The following is a 21,366-nucleotide window of genomic DNA, read 5'->3' on the forward strand; positions in this document are numbered from 1 at the left end:
TCCCTCTGCCAGCCCCACTGCCCCACAGTCCTACCCCGTCCCACAGTTCCATCCTGTCCCCAGTTCCAGTCATCCCTGCACCAGGCTGGCAGGCGGCACGTGACAGAGGCAAAGCCAAATCATGGCTCTCAGAGACCACACGGAGAAAAGGCCCTGGTCTCGCCACAGTTTAAGAGAAAACCAGCCCTGGCACGTCAGGGGACCGAGGATTCCAGAATTTTCAATTATCTTTTTATTTTATTTTCAATAGTTTTGGGGGGAATCAATTACCTTTGCGGACGGGTTTTGTTTAAAATCAAATCTTTATTCAAAAGATAGTCAAGGCTGATAACTTATGCTGTCTGTGACAAAGAGCAAGTCAAGGCAAGGAAAAAGCTCTCACAAAGAATGTAGCTCTGTTCTCTCAAATGTGTAACTGTTTTCCTGGTAGAGCAAAATTTCTTGAAAGGGGCCCAGTTGCAACTTTAAGAAGTGTTTAGACGGCCTGCCTCCGTGTTCAGCATTTAAATCAGCACAAGAGAATCGGCTGCCTGTGGGCTCTGCCTGAGCCTCAGCCCAGCCTGGAGTCTGAGACTCCAAGGAGGCCTGTGTGTATAAGCGACGTACCCACGCCATCCCATGGTCACCCTCCTGGACACGCCCCCCTCACGGCAGCTCCCACCTTAAGCAGCAGGCCAGCTGCAACCCATCATCCGAGGGTGTTGCCCTTTGCCGCAGGAGGGCGGGAGGCCCACCCTGCCCGCCCTGCCCTCCAGTGGCTTCAGGCATCTGGAATGGAGTGGTCCATGGTGTGGTGGAGCAGGACTGGAGACAACCTGGATACAGCAACAATGGTGGCCAAGTTGGCAGCTCCTTCTCTCCGCCCTCCAGCAACCTCCACCCCCTTCTGAGCCAGCGCATCCCATGTGGGCCTTCACTCCCAGTTCTAAGACTTTCGAATCACCAGAAGCCACAAGCTACCTTGGAGGGAGGGGAAGGGGAAGGGAGTATGGAGCTGGCGGGGTCTGTGCCCTGTGTCAGTGCTGAGAAAGTGGAGTGGCTGAGCCAGGTGCACCCGGGAGGCAGGGAGGTGAGCGGGATGGCAGAGGAGGGGTGAGGAGGGGTGCAGCCTTACTTTTTGACCATGTGCTCGTAGATCACACTGGGGATGATGGTCAGGGTGACAACGTTCCCAGCTGTGGCCAGAATCTCCATGATCTTTTTGTCCTAGAGAGGAGGCAAGTAAGTGATCACCCTAAGGATTGGGGACCAGGGGCAACTCTACAGGCCCCTCTGTGGAGGAGTCAGCATGGCCACTGCTAGAGGACACACAGATGCCTGACTGCAGGGCAGGGCTGCCTCAGACCCCGAGCCTGTCAGATGAGGGTCCCAGCAGACTCCCAGGTAAGGTCTTGCTTGAGTGAGAACATGGGTCTCCCACATGTGCCAGGCGGTCCAAACACTAACACTGTGGCCATAGAAGAACCTCTGGCCCTTACTCAGAGCCTATTGACCTTTACTTTACACATGTATGTAATCTGGTTACATGTTTTCTTGATTGTTCCAAAATAAATGCGAGAAGATGTGCTAGACAGGACTAGCAATGGCCACAGGTGGAAATAAAGACAAATGATCTCAAGAAGTGTGGCTGGCTGGGACAAACTCGGTTCTGAAGAGTCTCATGACCCTATGGATTTCTGAATAACAATTTTCTAAAACATTCCTACTACTGAACATGATCCACTATACAAAAAAAAAGTGCCATAAAGCAAGGAGGTGTCCGTGCAGCCAGCAATAGCTACTATTTATTAAGCACCTACTATGTGCCTGGCACTGTGCTCAGAGCTCTAGGTACACTGTCTTTTTCTTTTTTGGAGACAGGGTCTGTCTCTGTTGCCCAGGCTGGAACGCAGTGGCATGATCATAGTTCACTGCAGCCTTGACCTCCCAGGCTCAAGTAGTCCTCCCACCTCAGCCTCCTGAGTAGCTGGGACTACAGGCGTGCACCACCACGCTTGGCTAATTTTTTAGCTTTTTTGTGGAAAGAGGGTTTCACATTGCCTAGGCTGGTCTCAAACTCCTGGACTTAAGTGATCCTCCTGCTTTGGCCTCCCAAAGCACCGGGATTACAGACGTGAGTCACTGCACCCAGCCCTATGAACACCATCTTACCTTCGGAAGAGGACGCTGAGGCTCAAGTGGGGTAAGCAAGCTGCCCATAGACCTGAGCCCTCCCACCACCCAGCAGTCCCTCCCCGGTGCGACCACCGGCCTACCTTCAGCCCGATGACATTCTGCCCATCCACCTCACACACATAGTGGTTGGTGAGGAGCCCGTTGCGGGCCGCAGAACTCCCTTTGACCAGAGAGACAATCTTCCCCTTCTTGATCACGAAGCCGACATGGCCCATGCTGTCCTTGTGCATGGTGACAGTCCGCTGGAACGGCCTGGCGGAAGGGACAGTGAGCTGACCTGAGGACATGGCCGGGGTCAGACGGAGAGGCTGCCCGGGCGTGGCTACTCACCTGTCCCGAACCACCATGACAATCTTCTCGGGTGATGCCTTCTTCACCACCTGATTGGCTTTGCGCGAGCTCCACCCAGCACAGTCACGCCCATCAATCTGCAGGATCTGGTCCCCAAAGCGCAGCCCCACAAGGGATGCGGGGGTGTTGGCCTGGACCAACTGCACAAAGAGCCCCTGGGGGAGGCAGGGTCCCAGAGTCAGCGTCCCTGGCCCACCCTAGGCACAGATCCCTCTTCCAAGCTGTTGTTTTCCTGATACTCCAGGAGCCTACAGAGTGCCAGGGGCACAGCTCTGCATGGCGGGCACCAAGATTACCCCATTTACTTGGGAGGAAACACTCTAGGCCTCATAGTTACGAAGGAGGTGGGTCAGAATTTCAATCCTGGCCTGAAGCTGCACCCCGCAAACACTCTACTGGACCATTCACAAAGGCATGGGTTTCCCTGGTATCTGCTGTCTACACCGTCTCCTGGAAGCTAGATGCCCTGGGCAGTGAATGGCTGGTGGGGAAGGGAGGCTCCTCCAGTGGAGGGCACTGCGCAACCCAGCACCAGCCTCGCCCAAGTCTCGGGGAGGAGGGACTGGGGGCAAGAGCCTGGCCAGTGGGGTTAGGAGGCGCTCTGCACCTTCCTTACTGCGGACCGGACCTCTGAGCTCTGAGGCCCGGCGGGAAAGGGCGTGCAGCTCGAGCTCCTCTTCCCACCCAGCCCCCGCGCCATACCTGGTCGACTGTCCGCAGCCTCAGCCCGGTCTTGCCGCGCTCGTCCTTGCACAGGTGGATCTCGCGCACCCCGGGCTTGATCTCTGCTCGCCGCACGCCCAGGCTGTACCCGGACACCGGTGCCACCATCTGGCCAGGCGCGGGGCCCGAGACCGCTGTCTGCAGACACCAGGGAGCAGGGGGTCAGCCCGGCCCGTGGGGACCCTGTGCCTCAGGAGACACTGGGGTGGGGGTAAGGATGGGGAAAGGAGGATGGAGCCGTCCCCGGGTCCCACCACATCCCCAGTCCACATTTCTCCCCTAGGGCCGAGAGGAGACGTGGCTCCACGCGGCCACTAGGGGGCGTCAAAGTCCATGCCCCTAAAAAGGCAGGGCAATGGGGAGAGAAGGGGCAAGGATACGGGAAGAGGCCCTTCATTTTCCAAGGGAAATTGGCACCAGGAAAAGACTCCTTTAAACCCCACTTAAAATAGAAAAAGTCACAGTAAACAGTGAGCAACAGGGGATAAAAGGACTGGATTTTTGTCTTGAAAAAATGTAAAAATATAAAAATTAATGACGCAGAAAAAGGCAAGGAACTTCACTCTCCCAACACTATTAAAGACGGTACTGGAAGATCTAGCCAGCACCGCAGGCAAGAAAAGAGGGGGAGTCACAGATCAGAAGAGAAGAAATAAAACGGTCCCTATTTATAGGTGTCATGATGGTCTACTAGAAAATCCCAAAGAATCTACAAATAAACTCCTAGATCAAATAAAAGAGTTTAGCAAGGTCCTGGGATACAAAATTAACGTATAAGATTCGATTGTACTTCTGTATACTAACAACGAACACGTGTAAACTGAAATTTTAAATACAACACCAGGCTGGACGTGGTGCCTCATGCCTATAGTCCCAGCACTTTGGGAGGTCGAGGCAGGTGGATCACTTGAGCTCAGGAGTTCAAGACCAGCCTGGGCAACTGATGAAACCTCCTCTCTACTAAAAATACAAAAATCAGCTGGGCTGGTGGCAAACACCTGTAGTCCCTGCTACTCAGGTAGCTGAGGCAGGAGAATTACATGAACCGAGGAGGTGGAGGTTGCAGTGATCCAAGACTGAACCACTGCTCAGTGCAGCCTAGGTGACAGAGCAATACTCCATCTCAAAAAAAAAAAAAAAAGAAAAAGAAAAAGAAAAAGAAAAAGAAAAGAAAAGAAAAGGAAAGGAAAGGAAAGGAAAAGAAAAGGAATACAATACAATACAATACCACTTACAATCACTCAAAAAAAAAAAAAAAAAAGAAAAGAAAAAAAAAAAGGCCGAGCTCAGTGGCTCACTCCTATAATCCCAGCATTTTGGGAGACCAAGACCAGAGGATCACTTGAGACCAGGAGTTCAAGACCAGCCTGGGCAACAAAGTAAGACCCCCATCTCTGTTAAAAACAAAAACTCAACAAAACTTAAAAAAAAAAAAAAGAAATACGTGTAACTCTAACAAAACACATACAGAAAATGTATGCTAAAAACGACAAAATACTGATAAAAGATATCAAAGAAGACCTAAATAAATGGAAGATTCTCTGTATTCGTGGGTTGAAAGAATTAGTGAAGCTGTCAATTGTCGCCAAATTGATACACAGATATGACACCATTTCTATCAAAATCTCTACAAGATGTTTTGCAGATCCAGGCAAGGTTAATCTAAACTTTATATGAAAAGACAAAGGAATTTAGAATAGCTAAAACAATGCTGACAAAAAGAATAGCGAGAGGAATCACTACCAAAGTTCAAGACTTATTATATAGCTACAGTAATCAAGACAGTGTGGTATTGGTGAAGGGATAGACAAGTATCAGTGGAACAAAGTAGATAATCCAGAAATAGCCTCAAATGAGTAAAGTCAACTGCTTTTTGCAAGAGTGCTTTCAACAATAGTGTTGGCTAGGGCGCAGTGGTTCATGCCTGTAATCTTAGCAATTTGGGAGGCCAGTGCGGGGAGATCAGCTGAAGTCAGGAGTTCAAGACCAGCCTTTGGCAACAGGGTGAAACCTCATCTCTACAAAAAATACAAAAATTAGCCAGGTGTGCTGGAAAGTGCCTGTGGTTCCAGATACTCAGGAGGCTGAGATGGGAGGATTGCTTGAGCTCGGGAGGCAGAGGTTGCAGTGAGCCAAGATCATGTCACTGCACTCCAGCCTTGGTGACAGAGTGAGACCCCATCTCAAAACAAACAAACAAACAAACAAAACAACAAAAAAAGCAAATGGTGCAACCATGGCAAAAATATGAACTTTGACTGAAACCTAACTCCTTACAAAAAAATTAACTCAAATTCAATCATAAATTTAAATGCAAAACATAAAACTATAACAATTTTAGAAGAACATGAAGGAGAAAATCTTTCGGACTTAGGGCTTGGTAAATATTTCTTTGCAAAGTACAAACCACAAAAGAAAAAAAAATCAATAAACTGGACCTCATCAAAATTCAGAACTTTTAAGCTACAGACTGAGAGAAAATACAAACCACTTATCTGACAAAGGACTTTAGAATATATAAAGAACTCCCAAAACACTACAAACAAGCCCCAGCTTGGCCAACATAGCAAGACCTTGTCTCCACAAAAAATAAAAGTAACAATAATAAAAGAAATTAGCTGGGCATGGTAGTGTGCACCTGTGGTCCCAGCTACTCGGGAGGCTGAGGTGGGTGGATCACCTGAACCTGGGAGGTAGAGGCTGCAGTGACCTGTGATTGCACCACTGCACTGCCGCCTAGACAATAGAGTGAGACCCTGTCTTAAAAAACAAGAAGAAAACAAGCCAATTAGAAAATGAGTAAAATATATGAAGAAACATTTTACCAAAAAGAATATACAGATGGTAATAAGCACATGAAAAGATGGTCCACATCATCAGGTGTCAGGGAAATGCAAATTAAGACCATGATGAGCCATCACTATACCTATCATAATGGCTAAAATATAAAATAGTAATAACACCGAATTCTGGTGAAGAGATGAAGAAACTGGAGCACTCACGTGTTGCTCACAGCAAAGTAAAACGGTACAGCCACTCCAGGAAATAGTTTGGCAGTTTCTTTTTGAGACAGAGTCTCGCTCTGTTGCCCAGGCTGGAGTGCAGTGGTGTGATCTTGGCTCACTGCAGCTTCCACCTCTTGGGCTCAAGTACTCCTCCTGCCTTGGCCTCCTGAGTAGCTGGGACTACAGGCACAAGCCACCATACCTGGCTAATTTTTGTATTTTTTGTAGAGACAGAATTTCACCATGCTGCCCAGGTTGGTCTCGAACTTCTGGGCTCAAGTGATCCACCTGTCTCAGCCTCCCAAAGTACTGGGATTACAGGCATGTGCCACCAACCTGGTGGCAGTTTCTTTAAAAAATCTAAACATACATTTGTCATACAGCCTAGCAATTGCACTTTGGGCATTTGTCGTAGAGAAATGAAAATGTATGTCTACAAAAACCTGCATACGAATAACTTTGTTTATAACCACCAAAAACTGGGAACAACTTAATCATTCTTCAACAGATTCAACAAACTGTGGTACATTCGCATCATGGAATACTACTCAGCAGTAAAAAGGAATGAACTATTATTGACACACACAACAGCCTGGATGGATCTAGAGGGTATTGTGCTGAGTGAAAAAAGCCAACCTCAAATGGTCAAGATACTGTACGATTCCACTTATGTAACATTCTGAAATGACAAAACTATAGAGATGGAAAACAGAGGGCTGGCTGCCAGGGTTAGGGAGGGTGGCGAGGGGGCAGGCATGACTATACAGAAGCAGCCTGGAAGGGAGGTGGTTGTGGTGATGAACTAGTTCTGTATGGATTGCGGTGCTGGTTACATGAGTCTACACACTGATGAAATGACACAGAACTAGAGACACTTGTTCCCGCATAAGACTCCTGGTTTTGATAGTGTGCTACAGCTGTGGAAAATGTAATCGCTGAGGAAACTGGGTGAAGGGTACTAATGACTTCTCTGTACTCACTTTGCATCTTCCTGGGAATCTACTGTTTAACGATAAAAAGTTAAAAGCCATACACAATTTTAAATTATAAAAATATGTTCATCTTATATTTTTATCAAAATTAAAGTTGAAGGCATTTGTGTCCTAATTATAGGAGCAAAGAGTGATGACAGTGGGGCTGCCTACAGAAGGACCTTCTTTGCTTCATGTCTGCCTTTCACAGCACGACCATGAAGGGGGCCATTGTGGAGAAACACCCCAGGGTGCCATCAGTTCTTCTCAGGGTCCCACACGGCCTCATCCTTGTGGATTTTCTCCTGTCAGATCCTCATTTTGGCAGTGGCTTTGTATGCGTCTATGACAGTTCTCCATCGTCATGTCCATCAACTTCATGAAATTCCCCAGCCTTAGCAAGCTTTGCAGTTCGTACTTTCAGTTTCATCGACTCAGGATGAACCTGGCAGGAAGACTGACAGGTGGGATGCAGGGATGCTAGAGCTAACTGGTAAGGGGCTTAGGTGGGGACTGATTCTACAGGTGAATATGTTTTCAGTAGCAAATATTTCTGTGATGGTGTCTTTTGCCCCCAAAGCCATGGAAAGCAGGAATTGAGCCTTGTTTAATTTGGGGACCAGAGCTGGGTGACAATCTCCTGCCCTCTCGGCTCTGCTTATCCATGCAGGCAGCCCTGCTTTTGATGCCCCCGGGTTCACACTGGGTTTAACAGCCTCCCTTCTCATCCAGCTCAGGCCCACGGTCAAACAGCAAGGCCTGGTTCCCCAGCCCCAAGGCTTGTGGGAAGATCTGAAACCATGAAAGCCTACAGTGCTTTTCATGAAGCCTCAAAATGAACGGTGCCATCAAGAAACAGAGCCACCAGAGTGCTGGGGAGATGGGAGGTCTGAGCACAGAGAGAAAGAAGGTCTGTTGAAATGGCAAGACCAAGAAAGAGGGAGGATTGGGAGGTTCTGCGCCCACAGCAGGCAGAAGCCAAATACATACACTGTCACCCTCCGGAATCTGAAGCAGGCTCTGCTGGACTTCTTGGCTGGAGAGGGAAAGACCCATATAATTTTCCAATTCTGCCAAGTTTGGGTACAAAACTGATGAGGAAAGAAGGAAGAATAAATGTGTCATTTGAGGGCATGTGCTTCCGCATACCTGCCTGGCTCCCCTGTGGCTGCTCATTTTTATTAAGCAATGGAGCCTGGGAATGGTGTTTATTTCCAAGACTGCGGGGTATCCCCAGGAACACTCACTGGTGAACGCTCCTCAGAGGGCCCAGGTGCAGGGTGGCACACCGAGTCCTCATGCACCACTTTGCTATTCAACTCCACTAACTTTATTTGACACCCAGAAACCTCTGCATCCCTCACTGAATGGTTCCCACCAGGACTGGCAGGGTCCTCATCCCTTCTTATAAGGATTTGTGTCCTTATAAGAACAGACAACAGAGGGTTCATGCATGCGCTCTCATGCTGTAGCTCTCTCGTGTTTGCGTTTTCTTTCTCTCTCTCTCTCAAGCAAGTGCACGGAGGAAAGGCCATGTAAGGACTCAGTCAGAAGGTGGCCATCTGCAAGCCAGGAAGGGAGCCCTCACCAAAACTGAATTGGCCAGAACCTTGATCTTGGGCTTCCAGCCTCCAGAACTGTGGGAATATACATTTCTGCTGTTGAAGTCATCCAGCCTATGGTATTTTGTTATGGAAGCCTGAGCTGAATGAGGCAAGTGGGGTTCTGGTCCCTTCTCTCTTTGAACCGCTATCTGCCGTCCACTTCTCCCCCACCTGCTCCCACCCCAGACCAGCCACAATTCCAGCAAGGAAGTCTGACAAGTGTGGTATTTCATTCCTGGGGTCACACAAGATTGGGTCACCAGACGGTGCTGACATGCTGATTTACGGTGACTCGAATCGTTTATATAAACAGAGGCCCCACAAATGATATCACATTCTCAAGGCAGCCTTGCTGGGGGCACCAGAGAGGCCGAAGCTTTGCTAACTCTCAGCTGGGTTTAGAAGGATAAACAGGTTCACTGGGCAGTCAAGGAGGGAGGGGAATAGCATGGGCACAGGCCCTAGGAGGTGAGGTGACTCAGCCCAGGTCAACCAGGCAGTAAGAGGTGGGTGGCAACTGGGAGCCTGGTCCTCTCCTCCTTCCATGTTGAGTGCTTAACCCTGGAGCCTCCCATACCTTTGGCATTGCCAAGCTTCCCTGATGACCTCTTCCCTGAAAGGACTGGGCACCCAGGAGCCCCCCACTCCAGCTCACCTACCTGGTGGTGGGGAAATGGCTGCCGCCTGGACTGGCAGGGCTGGCATCTTGGGCGAGGCTCTGGCCTGGGCCTGGGGAGGAGCAGGGAGCACTGGTCAGCTGTGGCCAGGACCCCAGGAACCCCAGAGCCTGGAGCTCCATGAGGCCAGGGTCTGGGCGTTAGGTTCTGAGTGGGCCTGGGGTGTGGGGGAAGTGTCCACCAACCCTCAGGGCTGAAGATCATGTAAACATGGCCTCCATGGATGTGTCTTTTCCTGGGAGGAGGTTCTGAGGGACTGTGACCCACCTGATGTCACAACCCGTTTACTGCCTGCAACAGGCAGAACATCAAGACCCATCTCCCAATCAAGTTCTCAGCTGCAAAGTCCAACATTCTCAAAACCCACTGGAACCACAGAGTGCTGGGATGGAGGAAGAAGGGGGCTTCTGGGGGCTGAGCAGACCAATGCCCATGCCCACGAGCCTTGTTTCCTCTGAAAGCCTGCCTGAGAGCATGGGGCCTGCCCATTCTGGAGAGAGGGAGAGCTGGGCCTGGGCAGGACAGAGCGGGCATGAGAGAGGCATGCGTGCAGCTGCTTGGTCTTTTCCGTTCTTGCTGTAACACCATTGGCATTGCCCCCTGGATGTCTTCTCTGCCCAGCAGGCCCTGCAGTGGAGAACTACATGACCTGAGGCCTAAGGGAATCTCCAGGTGGCCCCAATTCCCAGCACCTTCCAGGATAATCCCCAAGATCCCCTTCAGGGAGTCCAGATGAGTGGAGTCTGGTGACTTACCTGAATGGCCTGGTCCACTTTTAGGTCTTCTAGAGATGGGTACAGGGATGACATGGCTGATTCTTGGAACACCCTGCAGAGTTCAGAGGGTGGGGAAGGATAAGGATGCAGCTGATGCCACCTTGAGAGGAGGCACAGACATCTGCAACAGCAAGTGGGTTGGAACTTAATATTCAAACAGGAAGGCAGCAGGACACTTAGAATCCCTCCCCGAACTCCACCCCTAATCCCCTCTCCATTTTTGAACTCTACTGTATTCCACCCATCTCTAGCCTCACTGTCAACTTTCAATCTTGGACACAATGAAGTAAGACCAGTAGGAGATTTATAAAGACTCTCACACAAACTGTAGCAGAACTTAGACCCTCAACAGGGCACTGCTCCAGAGGGAGGAGGGAACGGGGAGTGGAGAGGCACCATGAGCACTTATTTACTAAACACCTATCATTGCCTCCGGGAGAATCAGCAGGACCTCTCAGCAACGTACCCAGAGAAAGTGAAAGGAATGACCTCTCAAGAAATGTTTTATTCCCTTCCTGACGAAACGTGGGGAAGGAGCAGTCTGCCTTTCTGGGTTCCTTCCCTTTACCCACTAACCACTGGCTCTGTCACACTCCCAGGCTTCGCTGAGGCAGTACACTTCCACTGGAGCCCCTGTCCAACCTCCTTGTCACCCTCGGTTCCTGTGGGACATGCCTTGCCTGGCTCCAGGCACTACGGTCACTGCCCCTACCATCCAGGACCCTGCCTTCCAGGACAGCACTGGGGCAGCCTCCTGCCTGAACTCACCACTTGTCCTGACTGCAGTTCTGAGGGGTCAAGGTGTGTCCTATTCACCCCACTGAACCCACATGTGATAGGTACACATGATAAAGGAATGCCTGCTGGTGGCACAGGAAACTGAGGGGCCTGTGCCAGGGTGATGTGACTCCAGGCTTCCCAGGACCAGATCCGCTGGGTACCTCCCTGAGTGACCACAGGTGCGCCGAGGACATCCTTATCCATCACTGCTCCTTCTCCTCCCTCTGCACCTGCTGCCTTGACCCCCGTGTCATCGTTGGCCCCACTCCCACTATCCCTTCTCATCTGTCATCAAATCCCATCTTTCCCACATCCCATGTTGTGCAGGTCCCCATCATCTCCCTGGCCCTCCCCAGGTGCCACGACACCCTCCAAACATGCTGCTGCCTCCCCTCCTGCCCTCCTGCTCCTCTCCAGACAGCAGCCACCAGGCCCTTTGTGTACACACTTGGGATGTCATGCCCTGGCTGAAAGCCCCCCAGTGGCTCCCCTGCCTTGGGAATGTACTTTCCTTAAAGTGGCTCACAGGGCCTTCACGATTCCACCAGAGATTGGAACTGGTGGGCTCAGGGCCAGATGGAAATATATATATATATATTTTTTTTTTTTTTTTTTTTTTTTTTTTTTTTTTTTTGAGACGGAGTCTCACGCTGTTGCCCAGGCTGGAGTGCAGTGGCGCGATCTCGGCTCACTGCAAGCTCCGCCTCCCGGGATCCCGCCATTCTCCTGCCTCAGCCTCCTGAGTAGCTGGGACTACAGGCGCCCACAACCGCGCCCGGCTAATTTTTTGTATTTTTTAGTAGAGACGGGGTTTCACTGTGGTCTCGATCTCCTGACCTTGTGATCCGCCCGCCTCGGCCTCCCAAAGTGCTGGGATTACAGGCTTGAGCCACCGCGCCCGGCCGGAAATATATTTTATTTGACCTTGTGGAGTACTGTCAACGTTCAGATTACCAGCTTAAATGCAAGGCTCAAGGTACTAGATTTAATAATCTAATTTCCCACTGCTCCTGAAAAACAGGAAGCTTTGGCAACCCTGGACTGTAGCAGAGTAGCTACAATTGAGTAGCAGCAGACTCCAGGGTGACCCAGTCCACCATCCTCTATTGGCTCTTACACCCAGACCATTGTACTCACTGGCGCCAAGTCCCGATAGGTATTTGTTTGTAACCCTTGTCTACTTCTCCAGCTTCATTACTTGCCTTATGTCCTTTCAGCTGCTACTTTCAGCTCCAGCCATAATGAGCTACTTTCACATCCTTGAATGTGATTCCCTCCCGTCTCTTTTGCATGTGTTATTCCTTCTATCTGGAATACCCCTCCTCTCCCTGCTCCTTGCTTGGCCAACTCCTAATGATTTTCAAGTCTCAGATCCGCAAGCTCCTCTTACAGGAAGCCTGCTTTCATTTGTTCTCCCCCTAGCCCCTGCGCCACGTCCTACTCCTGTTGAGTATTCACGAGTCCTGTGTTGCCTCTTTACTTGTCTGTCTACCTCCTTAGGAGTTCCAAGATGGCAGGAACAGGGGCTTCTCCTTTGCTGTGAAGCCTCTAACCCCTAGCATGGAGGCTAGCTCAATAATATTGCCAAAAGCAGTGCATTCTACCTGGGCTTCCACCTTTTTCCTTGTAAAGCTCTAGTATCCTAAGAACACCCACCTTCCTGGATGAAACAAGGACCAGAAGTCCCAAATGTGCCTCTCACAGTCCTGTTTTGTTGTTGTTGTTGTTATTATTATTATTATTTTGAGACAGGGTCTCACTCTGTTGCCAAAGCTGGAGTACAGTGGCGCTATCTTGGCTCACTGCAATTTCCAACTCCCGGGCTGAAGCCATCCTCCCACCTCAGCTTCCCAAGTGGCTGGGATATAGGTGCATGCCACCACACCTGGTTAATTTTTGTATTTTTTGTAGAGACAGGGTTTCAGCATGTTGCCCAGGCTGGTCTTGAACTCCTGGGCTCAAGCAATCTGCCCGCCTTGGTCTCCCCAAGTGTCGGGATTACAGGTGTAAGCCACCATGCCCGGCCTTTTGTTTTTAAAATCTGAATTAGTGCCAATATTTAAAAATCTGGAAATACAAAATTCATCACTTCTGACTTGTATTGAAAAAAATATAAACATTTGGCAAGGCAAGAGCTGGAATAGTGCATGGCAACACTCAGCCGGGCTGAGTCACAGCCTACCTCGTAGATGGGGCTGTACGTGCTTTCCTGTTTCCCCAAGTGCCCATCAGCCCTTCACTGATTTGTGTTGCCTGCTTGGTTCCTGGAGGCAGCCAGTTCCAGACCCGTGCCCTAGCCTGGCCTTTGGGGTAGAAATGACCGTCCCAACAGGACAGGAATTTCCTAGGAGGAGAGGGAGTCTGGCTCTGACTTCCTTAGACCACCTGGGGGAAGAGACCCCTTTGCTTATGGCCTTCCCCACTGTGTACGCACGCTGAGGTTTTTAATCTTGGGACAGTCCTCAGCAGCTATCATCTGCCAAAACATGACCTGCCACCAGGACCATGCATGAACAGATGTGAAAGTAAGCAGCCACTCCTGCCTGATTTTCCTGACATTTAAGCAGTAGAGCACTTATATTTTTGTCAGCTGTCCCCTGGGAGAGCAGGGAGTCAGAGATCCATTTCCTGGAAATCACTCCCGGGCCAGATCACATAATGCTTTTTCTGTGTCTGAGACCCTTTCACCACTGCCACCTTCTGTGGGTCCATCTCAGTGCTGGGATGCGGGGAAGTGAGAAAACAGGTACAGTCGTTCCTTGGACTACATTCCAGGACAATGCCCCTCACCCCCCACCCATCGGATACCAACACCCACAGATGCTTACGTCCCTTACATAAAGTGGCATAATATTTGCATATAACTTACGTACATTCTTCTGTATACTTTAAATCATCTCTAGATTACTTACAATACCTAATACAATGTAAATGCTAAGCAAAGTTATACTTTATTTTTATTTGAATTTTTGTTGTATTTTTTTAACTTTTATTTTTAAATACTTTCTGTCTACAGTTGGTTGAATCCATGGATGCAAAACCTGGGATACAGAAGGCATACTGTATCCCCTGCCTTGTAGCAGCTCACAATATAGTGGGGAATGGTTCCCTGATGGCGAACATGCTGTCTTTCATTCAATCATTCAAAACATTTGAGTGTCCACTGTGTGCCAGGAATGCTGGTCGCTCTGCTTTGCACATCATCCTCCTTGGTGTGATGCTCCTTCAAGTCTCAGTTCAGATGCTACTTCTCTGCTTGGCTTTTCCAGGCTGTATCATACCCAGCCGCCTGGCTGGGTCTTCCCATGTATTCCACCCCTGACCTGTACTGCCCCTGTTGCCAAACTATTTATCAAATTAGGTGATTAATATCTGGGTATTTTCTTACACTGGACTTCACTCATAAGGGCAGGAGCTCTGTCCTGTTCACACATGATCCTTCACCACCACGATACTGCCCAGCACACACATGCTAGCAAAAATTATTTGACTGAATAAATCAGTGGTTTTCCAAGGAACGGATTGGAAATTTGTGTGGGCATTTTTGGCTGTCACAAGGCTGAGGGGACAGTCATATTCCTGGGGGGGGGGGTGGGCAGGGATATGAAATTCCTGTAATGGATGGGACAGTCCATTACAGTCACCATAACAAATGGTCCTGTCCCGCACAACTTTCAGATATCTTGCCAAACCTTCAAGTAAGCCAAAACTCTGTTATAATTGGTTGTATATACAATCACAATGAACTTTTCCCTAGTTTTAATACAAACTAGATTGTCTGGAAATGCATACACTAGGTTGACTGTGGGGAGTTACACTTTGCTCACCATTCTGGAAAATCACTGCCCACCCTCTCACCACGGGTGAGTCACCCGAACAGCATGCCCACGTCTGTCACAGTGACTCCACGCTTCTACATAAATATATTTAGCCTTTGACTCAAGATATCAGATATAAACTGTTCGCAAAATTCAGCTGAATATTGTCTTCTAGTAAATCTAAGCTGACTCCTAAGTCAGGTACAAGCATGATCGGGTGTAAGCCAGCCTCAGCTTTTACAAAGTGAAATGCATATTCTTTTATTAGAAATTACTTTCATTTCCCTGCCTTCTTTATAAAGAAAGGGCATCATATTGATTTTTTTACACGGGGGAACCATCACCTGGGCTGCAGCCTCAGGACGAACCTGTCCCTTCCGTCGGCCTCAATTTCCTGCTTTGGGAAGTAGGAGCCACGAGGCACAAACTCCATCCACTGCGCCACAGGAGAGAGGTCCAACGCAACGGTCCCTAGGACCTGCCTCCACCCCAGCCTCAGTTTCCCATCTGTCACATCGTTCCATGATTCCGAAACGACTACAACTCTCCTCGCAGCCCCAAACCAACCGGAAGCTACATCTTCCGGTTGCTACAGGTTACGGCAGTTGCTATGGGCTACGGCGCCTGCGCAGAAACCCCGTCAAGTGACACAGCAGCTTCTGGAGCGCATGCGTCTCGCCCACCGGTAACTCCCACGATCCCTAGCGGCTGCGGAGTGGAAAATGGCGGCCTCCTTGCCGCTTGGGTTACTAGAGTCCACCCAGCCTCGTGCTTTCTTCGGGCGCCCGTAGCTGGCGCCGGCATCCACAAAAATAGATCAGGTAAAGCAGCAGAGTAAGGGATAGGAAGGCTTGGTCGGGCTCCGCGGCCCCTCTTTACCGAATTGGAGGCTGCGCGGGTGAAATAGAGCTTTAAACTCCCCTGGCCTCTGAACACCATCTGTATCCTCCGAAGGAGGAGGACTTATAAGATTCTGTACTTAAGGCAGCCGTGGAAAGGGAGGAGAACCAGGTCGGCCCGCGCGCTCCCGGCTGCTTTTGCTCTCCCTTTGGCTTCGGAAGCGTCAATTCCCAAAGTATTTCCTACCAGTTGTGACGTCATCCTTCCTCCCACCCTTTCTCACCCGTTTCTTGTCTGGCCGTGACTTCTGACCCAGTGTTGTGCAAAAAATGCCCCGCCCCCCCCAACGCAGATTCACCTCGGTTCCCACCCACCAGTGACTGAGTGACTGGGCTTCTGCTGCCTAGGGAAGGGTTCTTGACTTGGCTGGGCAAATCAGTTCCCACAGCAAAATCAGACCGAAAGCCTGTTGTAAGGGGCTCAGGCAGTTGGATCTGGCGTATAGGAGGAAGGCTAGGGCAAGCAGGAAGGTCTCCTGGAGGAAGGAAGGAGACCCTGACTGGGCCGTGTAGGATGGATGTTCAAGTGGGAAGAGAGTGTGCTGTTCCAGGGACAGGGAGGCCCAGGCCTGAGAGTCCAGTTGCCTTGTGGATCCCGTTTACCTCGCAGGTTATCCAAACTGGTCTCATAATTTTCCCCAGCTGTGCCGCGCCTCCACAGCAGTCCCACTAAATCCACCCATGGGCTATGTCAGAAATCTGGGAGTTATCCTCACCTCCCTTTCCCTTCTGAAGCCATACCTAATTCTTGCGCTCAAATTTCTGTGACCTGACTTCTGGTAAGGTTTCTGTTGTTACCACGTCGTTTCTCCACACATCATGAAATTCATTTATTCCAAACTACTTTAGGTTGAGTGCTAAAACTCAGCCTGCTAGTTCATGCCTCCATGCTTTTGCAGGTGCTATTCCCTCTGTCTTAAGTGTCATTCATGCCTTCTCTCTTTTCCTTGTTGTGAACTCTTCTTCCTCCAGTTCAAAGCTTTCCCCCACATGTACCCATGGAGATTAGCAAGCCTCCCTTCTCTAGACTACAGCATTTCTTCTATTTGCCTCTTCATCATTCATTCCACAAGTGTTTATTAATCACCTACTGTGAGCAAGGCCTTCTGCATTTCCTGGGTTGGATTTCTATTGTGCGTGTTTGTTTGCTCATCTCCCTCACTGGTCAGGAAATGTCACTCATTTGTTAACCCCCAGTGCTGAGCACAGTGCCTGGCACACAACAGGCGTCCCATTACTATTTCTGAAAGGAGTGGAAAAGCAGGCACAGAGAGAAGAGAAAGCCTGATATCCTAAATATACAGTCTTTCTTCCCATGCCTGTCTGTGTTTGCAGGCAATAAGTAAAAAGTCTTTCGAAGAAGGGCCTGGAAAGGGAGAGAAACCACGACCCTAACGAGTTAGGTTGAAAGGCTGCCTGGCTCCTATAATCTGACAATGGAAGTTTGCTCAGTTCTGTGCTGATGGCTTCCCACAAGTAATTGGCTCCTCTGAAAGGAAAAGAACCCACCTAACCCCTCTCTCCCAGAGGAATTTTCCTCTCCCACAGCCCTTTCCAGATTTCCATCCCTGAGCTTCTGTACTTTTTGATATTATAAGCAATAACAACACCCACAGCAAACCAGTAGTTGGGCTTCGGAGATCAGCAGGGCTGACAAGGGGACCTCAGCCCCCATCTTTGAACTTAGAGTGAGAACACTCTGGAACACTTTGTTCCAAAGAGCTGAAGTGATGAGACTCCCACTTGTTCCTGTGGACAGCTCATCCATCCTTTACGAGACAGTGTGCGGGAGGCAAGCGTGGGTTAGAGTGTCAGAGGAATAGCTCCTGGAAGGCCAAATTAGCCCAGGGATATGGTGAGTCGGAATAGAAGAAGCTGTTGCTAGGCCACCAGCATGTCCCCGCTCCTCCTCTCGGGGCTGCACTGCCTGCTGGAGAAAAGGTGCGACTTCCTCATGAACCCAGGCCCAGGCAGGGCAGGGTTCAGACTGACTGCTTCTGACTTGTGAGAGCACAGCATAGTTAAATTCCTTTTGAATGTCATTTCTTCCTTTGTAATCTGTATAACAATAGTTGCATCACAGTTATCTGGAGACCGAAAGATTTTTAAAAAGAGATAAGGTGTATATGGAAAGCATTTAGCACAGTACCTAGCACATAATAGGCATTCAGTAAAAGTTAACTGTTTATTCATTGTTTCAACACTTACTTATTGAGCACCTACTAAGTCTGAGTACTGTTCTAGGTATCAGCAGTGAAGGAAAGAAGAATTGGTCTCCAAATGTACTTTCTTTGGGGGAGGAGCTGGATAAATAGGCTCTGTGACTTTGTGTGCTATATTAGATGGTGGGAGGCACTGGAGAGAAACAGCAGGATGGAGGGTCATGTCAGGAGGTTCAGAAACCTTGCTGGCGGGGTGGGGTGACATTTGAGGAAAGGCCTAACGGAGTGGGTACAGCCATTGCAGAGGCTCTTAGGTGGGAGTTGGTGTTGCGTTTAGAGAGCATCTAACCAGTGAGAAGCCGGTTGCGCAGAGAGGGAGTAAGGAGGAGTAGTGGAGAGGAGGCTGGAGAAGTGACAGGGGCCAGATCCTGGAGGGCCTGGAGGCCATGGTGAGGACTCTGGCATTTACTGTAGTGAGATGGGAGCCACTGGAGGATTTGGAGCAGCAGAGTGCCAAGGTACAAGGGTTATTTTGACAGGCCTCCTCTGGCTGATGTTTGGAGGATGGGCTACAGGGCAGGAGTGGGAGCAGGAGCCCAGGTGGGAAGTGATGGTGGTGGAATTGTCATGAGCTTGGGCCACTGTATGTCGAAGCTGCCTGTCCAGTGCCTGCCCAGCCCATAGCAGGCTCGTTTTCTGCCCCATTTTCTGAGACCCTGCCGAGGAGGGCATGCACTGACTCCTGTGTCCAGTATGTCATTCCATGCTCCTGACTTTGTGGGCTATTTTCAGTCTCCAGATGAAGAAGCCAGTTCTTAGAAAGGTGAAGCCCCTGGCACAGTTCCCCAGCAGGTGTTTCAGTGCTGTAGCAGGAAGGTTTTTGATAGAAACAGCTTCAGGCCAGAGAAGGAGGCCTGGGCTGTGGATTCCTTGGGAGAAATGGGCTTTTTGCCTGCCTGCAGCCTCTGGTTTCAGCTGAAATTGGCCTTTCAAGGAGCAAAGTGTGGGTCTCATCTCCTTGAGCACAGTCATGGGCAGTCAGAAGGCACCGGGGGCCCTCATGATGTCTAGGTGAAGAAAATCACTCAGCCATCAATCAAACCTGGCCCAGGGCTAGGATCAGAAGAAGAAACCCCACTTTCACACTTGACTCCTGGAGTGAAGCACTTCAATATGAAGTTGCCTGGGAAGTCCCAGAAGGGAAGGGGCAGGGAGGGAAGGAGACAGGGTGAGGGCAGGTCTCACTCATCCCAGTCCCAGCCAGGATCAGGTCAGGGCCCCCAGCGCTTACCTGCAGGCCAGGTGCTGCTCCACGACCTTCTCCAGCCACTGCCGCTGCTGAATCTGTTTCCCTCCCTGGAAGATAGCCCTGTCTCAGCTGGCTTCCTGCTCTGGGAAGGGTGGTGCCCATCCCCTGTTCAGCTGACTCACCTTGGACTGGGATGGGCACAGGTGAGGGCTGTGGCTGGGTAAACAAGGCAGGTTGCCAGCCCAGAGGAGGCCTTTGGCCTTAGTCTAGATTTGGAGGTGGGATTAAGGCCCTCACAGCTGCTGTTCAGAAGTTTATGAACCAAGACTTGTTGGCCTTTTCTCAAATAGCTCTACATTTGGGTTGGACACCTAGTCCTGCTGATCGCGGAAAGCAGTTGACTAGAGGGTGGTTTGTGGTAGGTATCTAGGGGTCTAGGCCAGGATATTGAAAAGTGGTCATATCCTGTGACCCAGCATTTCTTCTGGGAATTTGTTACAGTGGAGTCACAGCGCCCATCCATCACTGCTGCTTCTAGTAAGGAAAATGTAGAAATCCCAAATGCCCATTTCTGTGGTCTGCTTAAATAAATCATTATCTGTGGAAGATCACAGAGCTATTAAAGTCATTTAAGGAAGAAGGTATGAGGAAATATTTGAGGTTCTAGTGAGATGTTGAAAAATCAATATTGTGAATCTCCTCTTGCATTGTGTTTTCATTTTTTGTAAAGTGGATGTGTGTTGAAAGCAGTCTAAAATGCTGAGGATCTCTGGATGGTGGCGTTGAGGGTGAGGTTGTTTCAGCTTGTACTTTTGTGTGTTCCAGGGTGGTTTTCTGTTTTGTTTGGTTTTTGTTTTTTAAGTTAGCTTTTGCTCTGAATGCTCATGACTTTTGTAAGGGGGAAGCAATTAAGTTTGATTATTTTAACGGGAATTTAGATTGGTTGTCTCCTGGGAGTGGAACTAAGGAGCTGTGTGCTGAGGTGGAGATTTTTTTTTTAATGGCACATTTTTTGGTGTCTTAAATTTTGAAAAGTTTAAATGTACTACTTATTCCAAAAATAATTATATGAATTTGAACAGAAAAGGAGGAAGAATTTAGTTTAGATCCTGATGGGTTTGGTTGGATGAGGGTGCCTGTCCCACTGGGTGCCTGGGCAGGGACGGGGGCCCCGTGTGCTGGCCAGTCCCATGAGGATTGACGGTGTACACACTCAGGGTGTGTCAGTATCTGGGTTGTTCTCTGGGCCAGGCAGGCCCACGTCACAGTCCCCATGAACCACCTGGCAGAGTTGAACTAGCCTTGAGCATCAGATCTTCTGCCTGCCTATGAAGAGCTTACAGCCCAGAGTCCCACACAGGAAACACACAATAGGAGCAATAACAAGAAAGACATTTGCCACTAATTCAGCACTTACTCCCAGAGAGCACAGAGATACTACCCCGGGCACTTTAAAGGCATTATCTCAATGGCTTCTCATGCCTTCCCTGCAGAGTAGGTGTGACTCACACCATTCCTCCAGGTGGGAAACTGAGGCACAGAGGCAAAGTTTCTCTCTCAAGTTAGCTGGAAAGTGGGCCAAGGCCATGTCTTCTCTTCTATGGGACACGCTGTTTCAGAAAGCTGAGGTGTGGGGCATACCTCAGGGTAAGCTACATGGCCCTGAAGCTGAGGTAACGTGGGTAATGGATCCACCTTAGGTCAGGTCTCTAGGGCCAAAGCAAAGTGGAAAATAGAGACCCTAATTGAACCAAGCAACTCCTCCCCCACCTCACTTCATTCAGTCATGACCTGAAAGGGCCTTTAGAGAAGAGGGAGGAGGAAGCAGGCCCTTCCGGGTGAGGGGCTTGCCTGTGGTCCCAGCATGTCAGCATGGAGCCCAGGTGCCCTAACTCCCACCTATTTAATACATACAGGGACTCTCTTTCTATTCCCTGGTTGGATAGTTGCCACTGATCACTGACTTCAGCCACCTAGAAATACCTTTCTTTGGGCACGCCCTTGCTCGAACTCTTCAGTGGCTCCCTCCTGCTTCAGGGTCTGGACTAAATTCCCAGGGCTGACATGGAGACCTCCACAGCCCACTCCCTTTATTACCTCCTCAGCACTCCCTCAGCACCTCTGCCTCAGCTGGACTGGGAGCCCCGCCATTGCTGCCCCACCGCACACCCACTTC

At 49.7% G+C, this 21,366-nt stretch overlaps 1 protein-coding gene across 2 annotated transcripts; it reads right to left on the reverse strand.

Moving 5' to 3' along the window:
- Window positions 1-283: 283 nt before the first annotated feature.
- On the reverse strand, window positions 284-19,831 carry SDCBP2 (syndecan binding protein 2). 2 transcript variants are annotated; one of them, XM_050745196.1, is made up of 9 exons: window positions 19,233-19,831; window positions 10,262-10,334; window positions 9,489-9,558; window positions 8,216-8,316; window positions 3,229-3,387; window positions 2,506-2,681; window positions 2,256-2,427; window positions 1,115-1,206; window positions 284-815 (listed from the first exon to the last, which is right to left on the reverse strand). In XM_050745196.1, exons 2-9 carry the CDS (start codon window positions 10,313-10,315, stop codon window positions 761-763), a joined length of 879 nt encoding a protein of 292 aa, XP_050601153.1. In that variant the 5' UTR covers window positions 10,316-10,334; window positions 19,233-19,831; the 3' UTR covers window positions 284-760. The 2 variants fall into 2 exon arrangements, with proteins under 2 accessions (XP_050601153.1, XP_050601152.1); XM_050745195.1 differs by lacking the exon at window positions 19,233-19,831 and adding an exon at window positions 15,225-15,319.
- Window positions 19,832-21,366: the final 1,535 nt, after the last annotated feature.

The sequence above is a fragment of the Macaca thibetana genome, chromosome 10, assembly GCF_024542745.1.
Source record: "Macaca thibetana thibetana isolate TM-01 chromosome 10, ASM2454274v1, whole genome shotgun sequence".
Lineage (NCBI taxonomy): Eukaryota > Metazoa > Chordata > Mammalia > Primates > Cercopithecidae > Macaca > Macaca thibetana.

Bases quoted from the DNA above. Each gene is read 5' to 3' on its own strand.
- SDCBP2 (XM_050745195.1), bottom strand. From the start codon at position 15,313: ATGGAGTTTGTGCCTCGTGGCTCCTACTTCCCAAAGCAGGAAATTGAG. The intron at 10,335-15,224 runs GTGATGGTTCCC...TGAACTCTGCAG, and splicing joins GTCCTGAGGCTGCAGCCCAG to GGTGTTCCAAGAATCAGCCA. The intron at 816-1,114 runs GTAAGGCTGCAC...TGCTGTATCCAG, and splicing joins TACGAGCACATGGTCAAAAA to GTTGTCTCCAGTCCTGCTCC.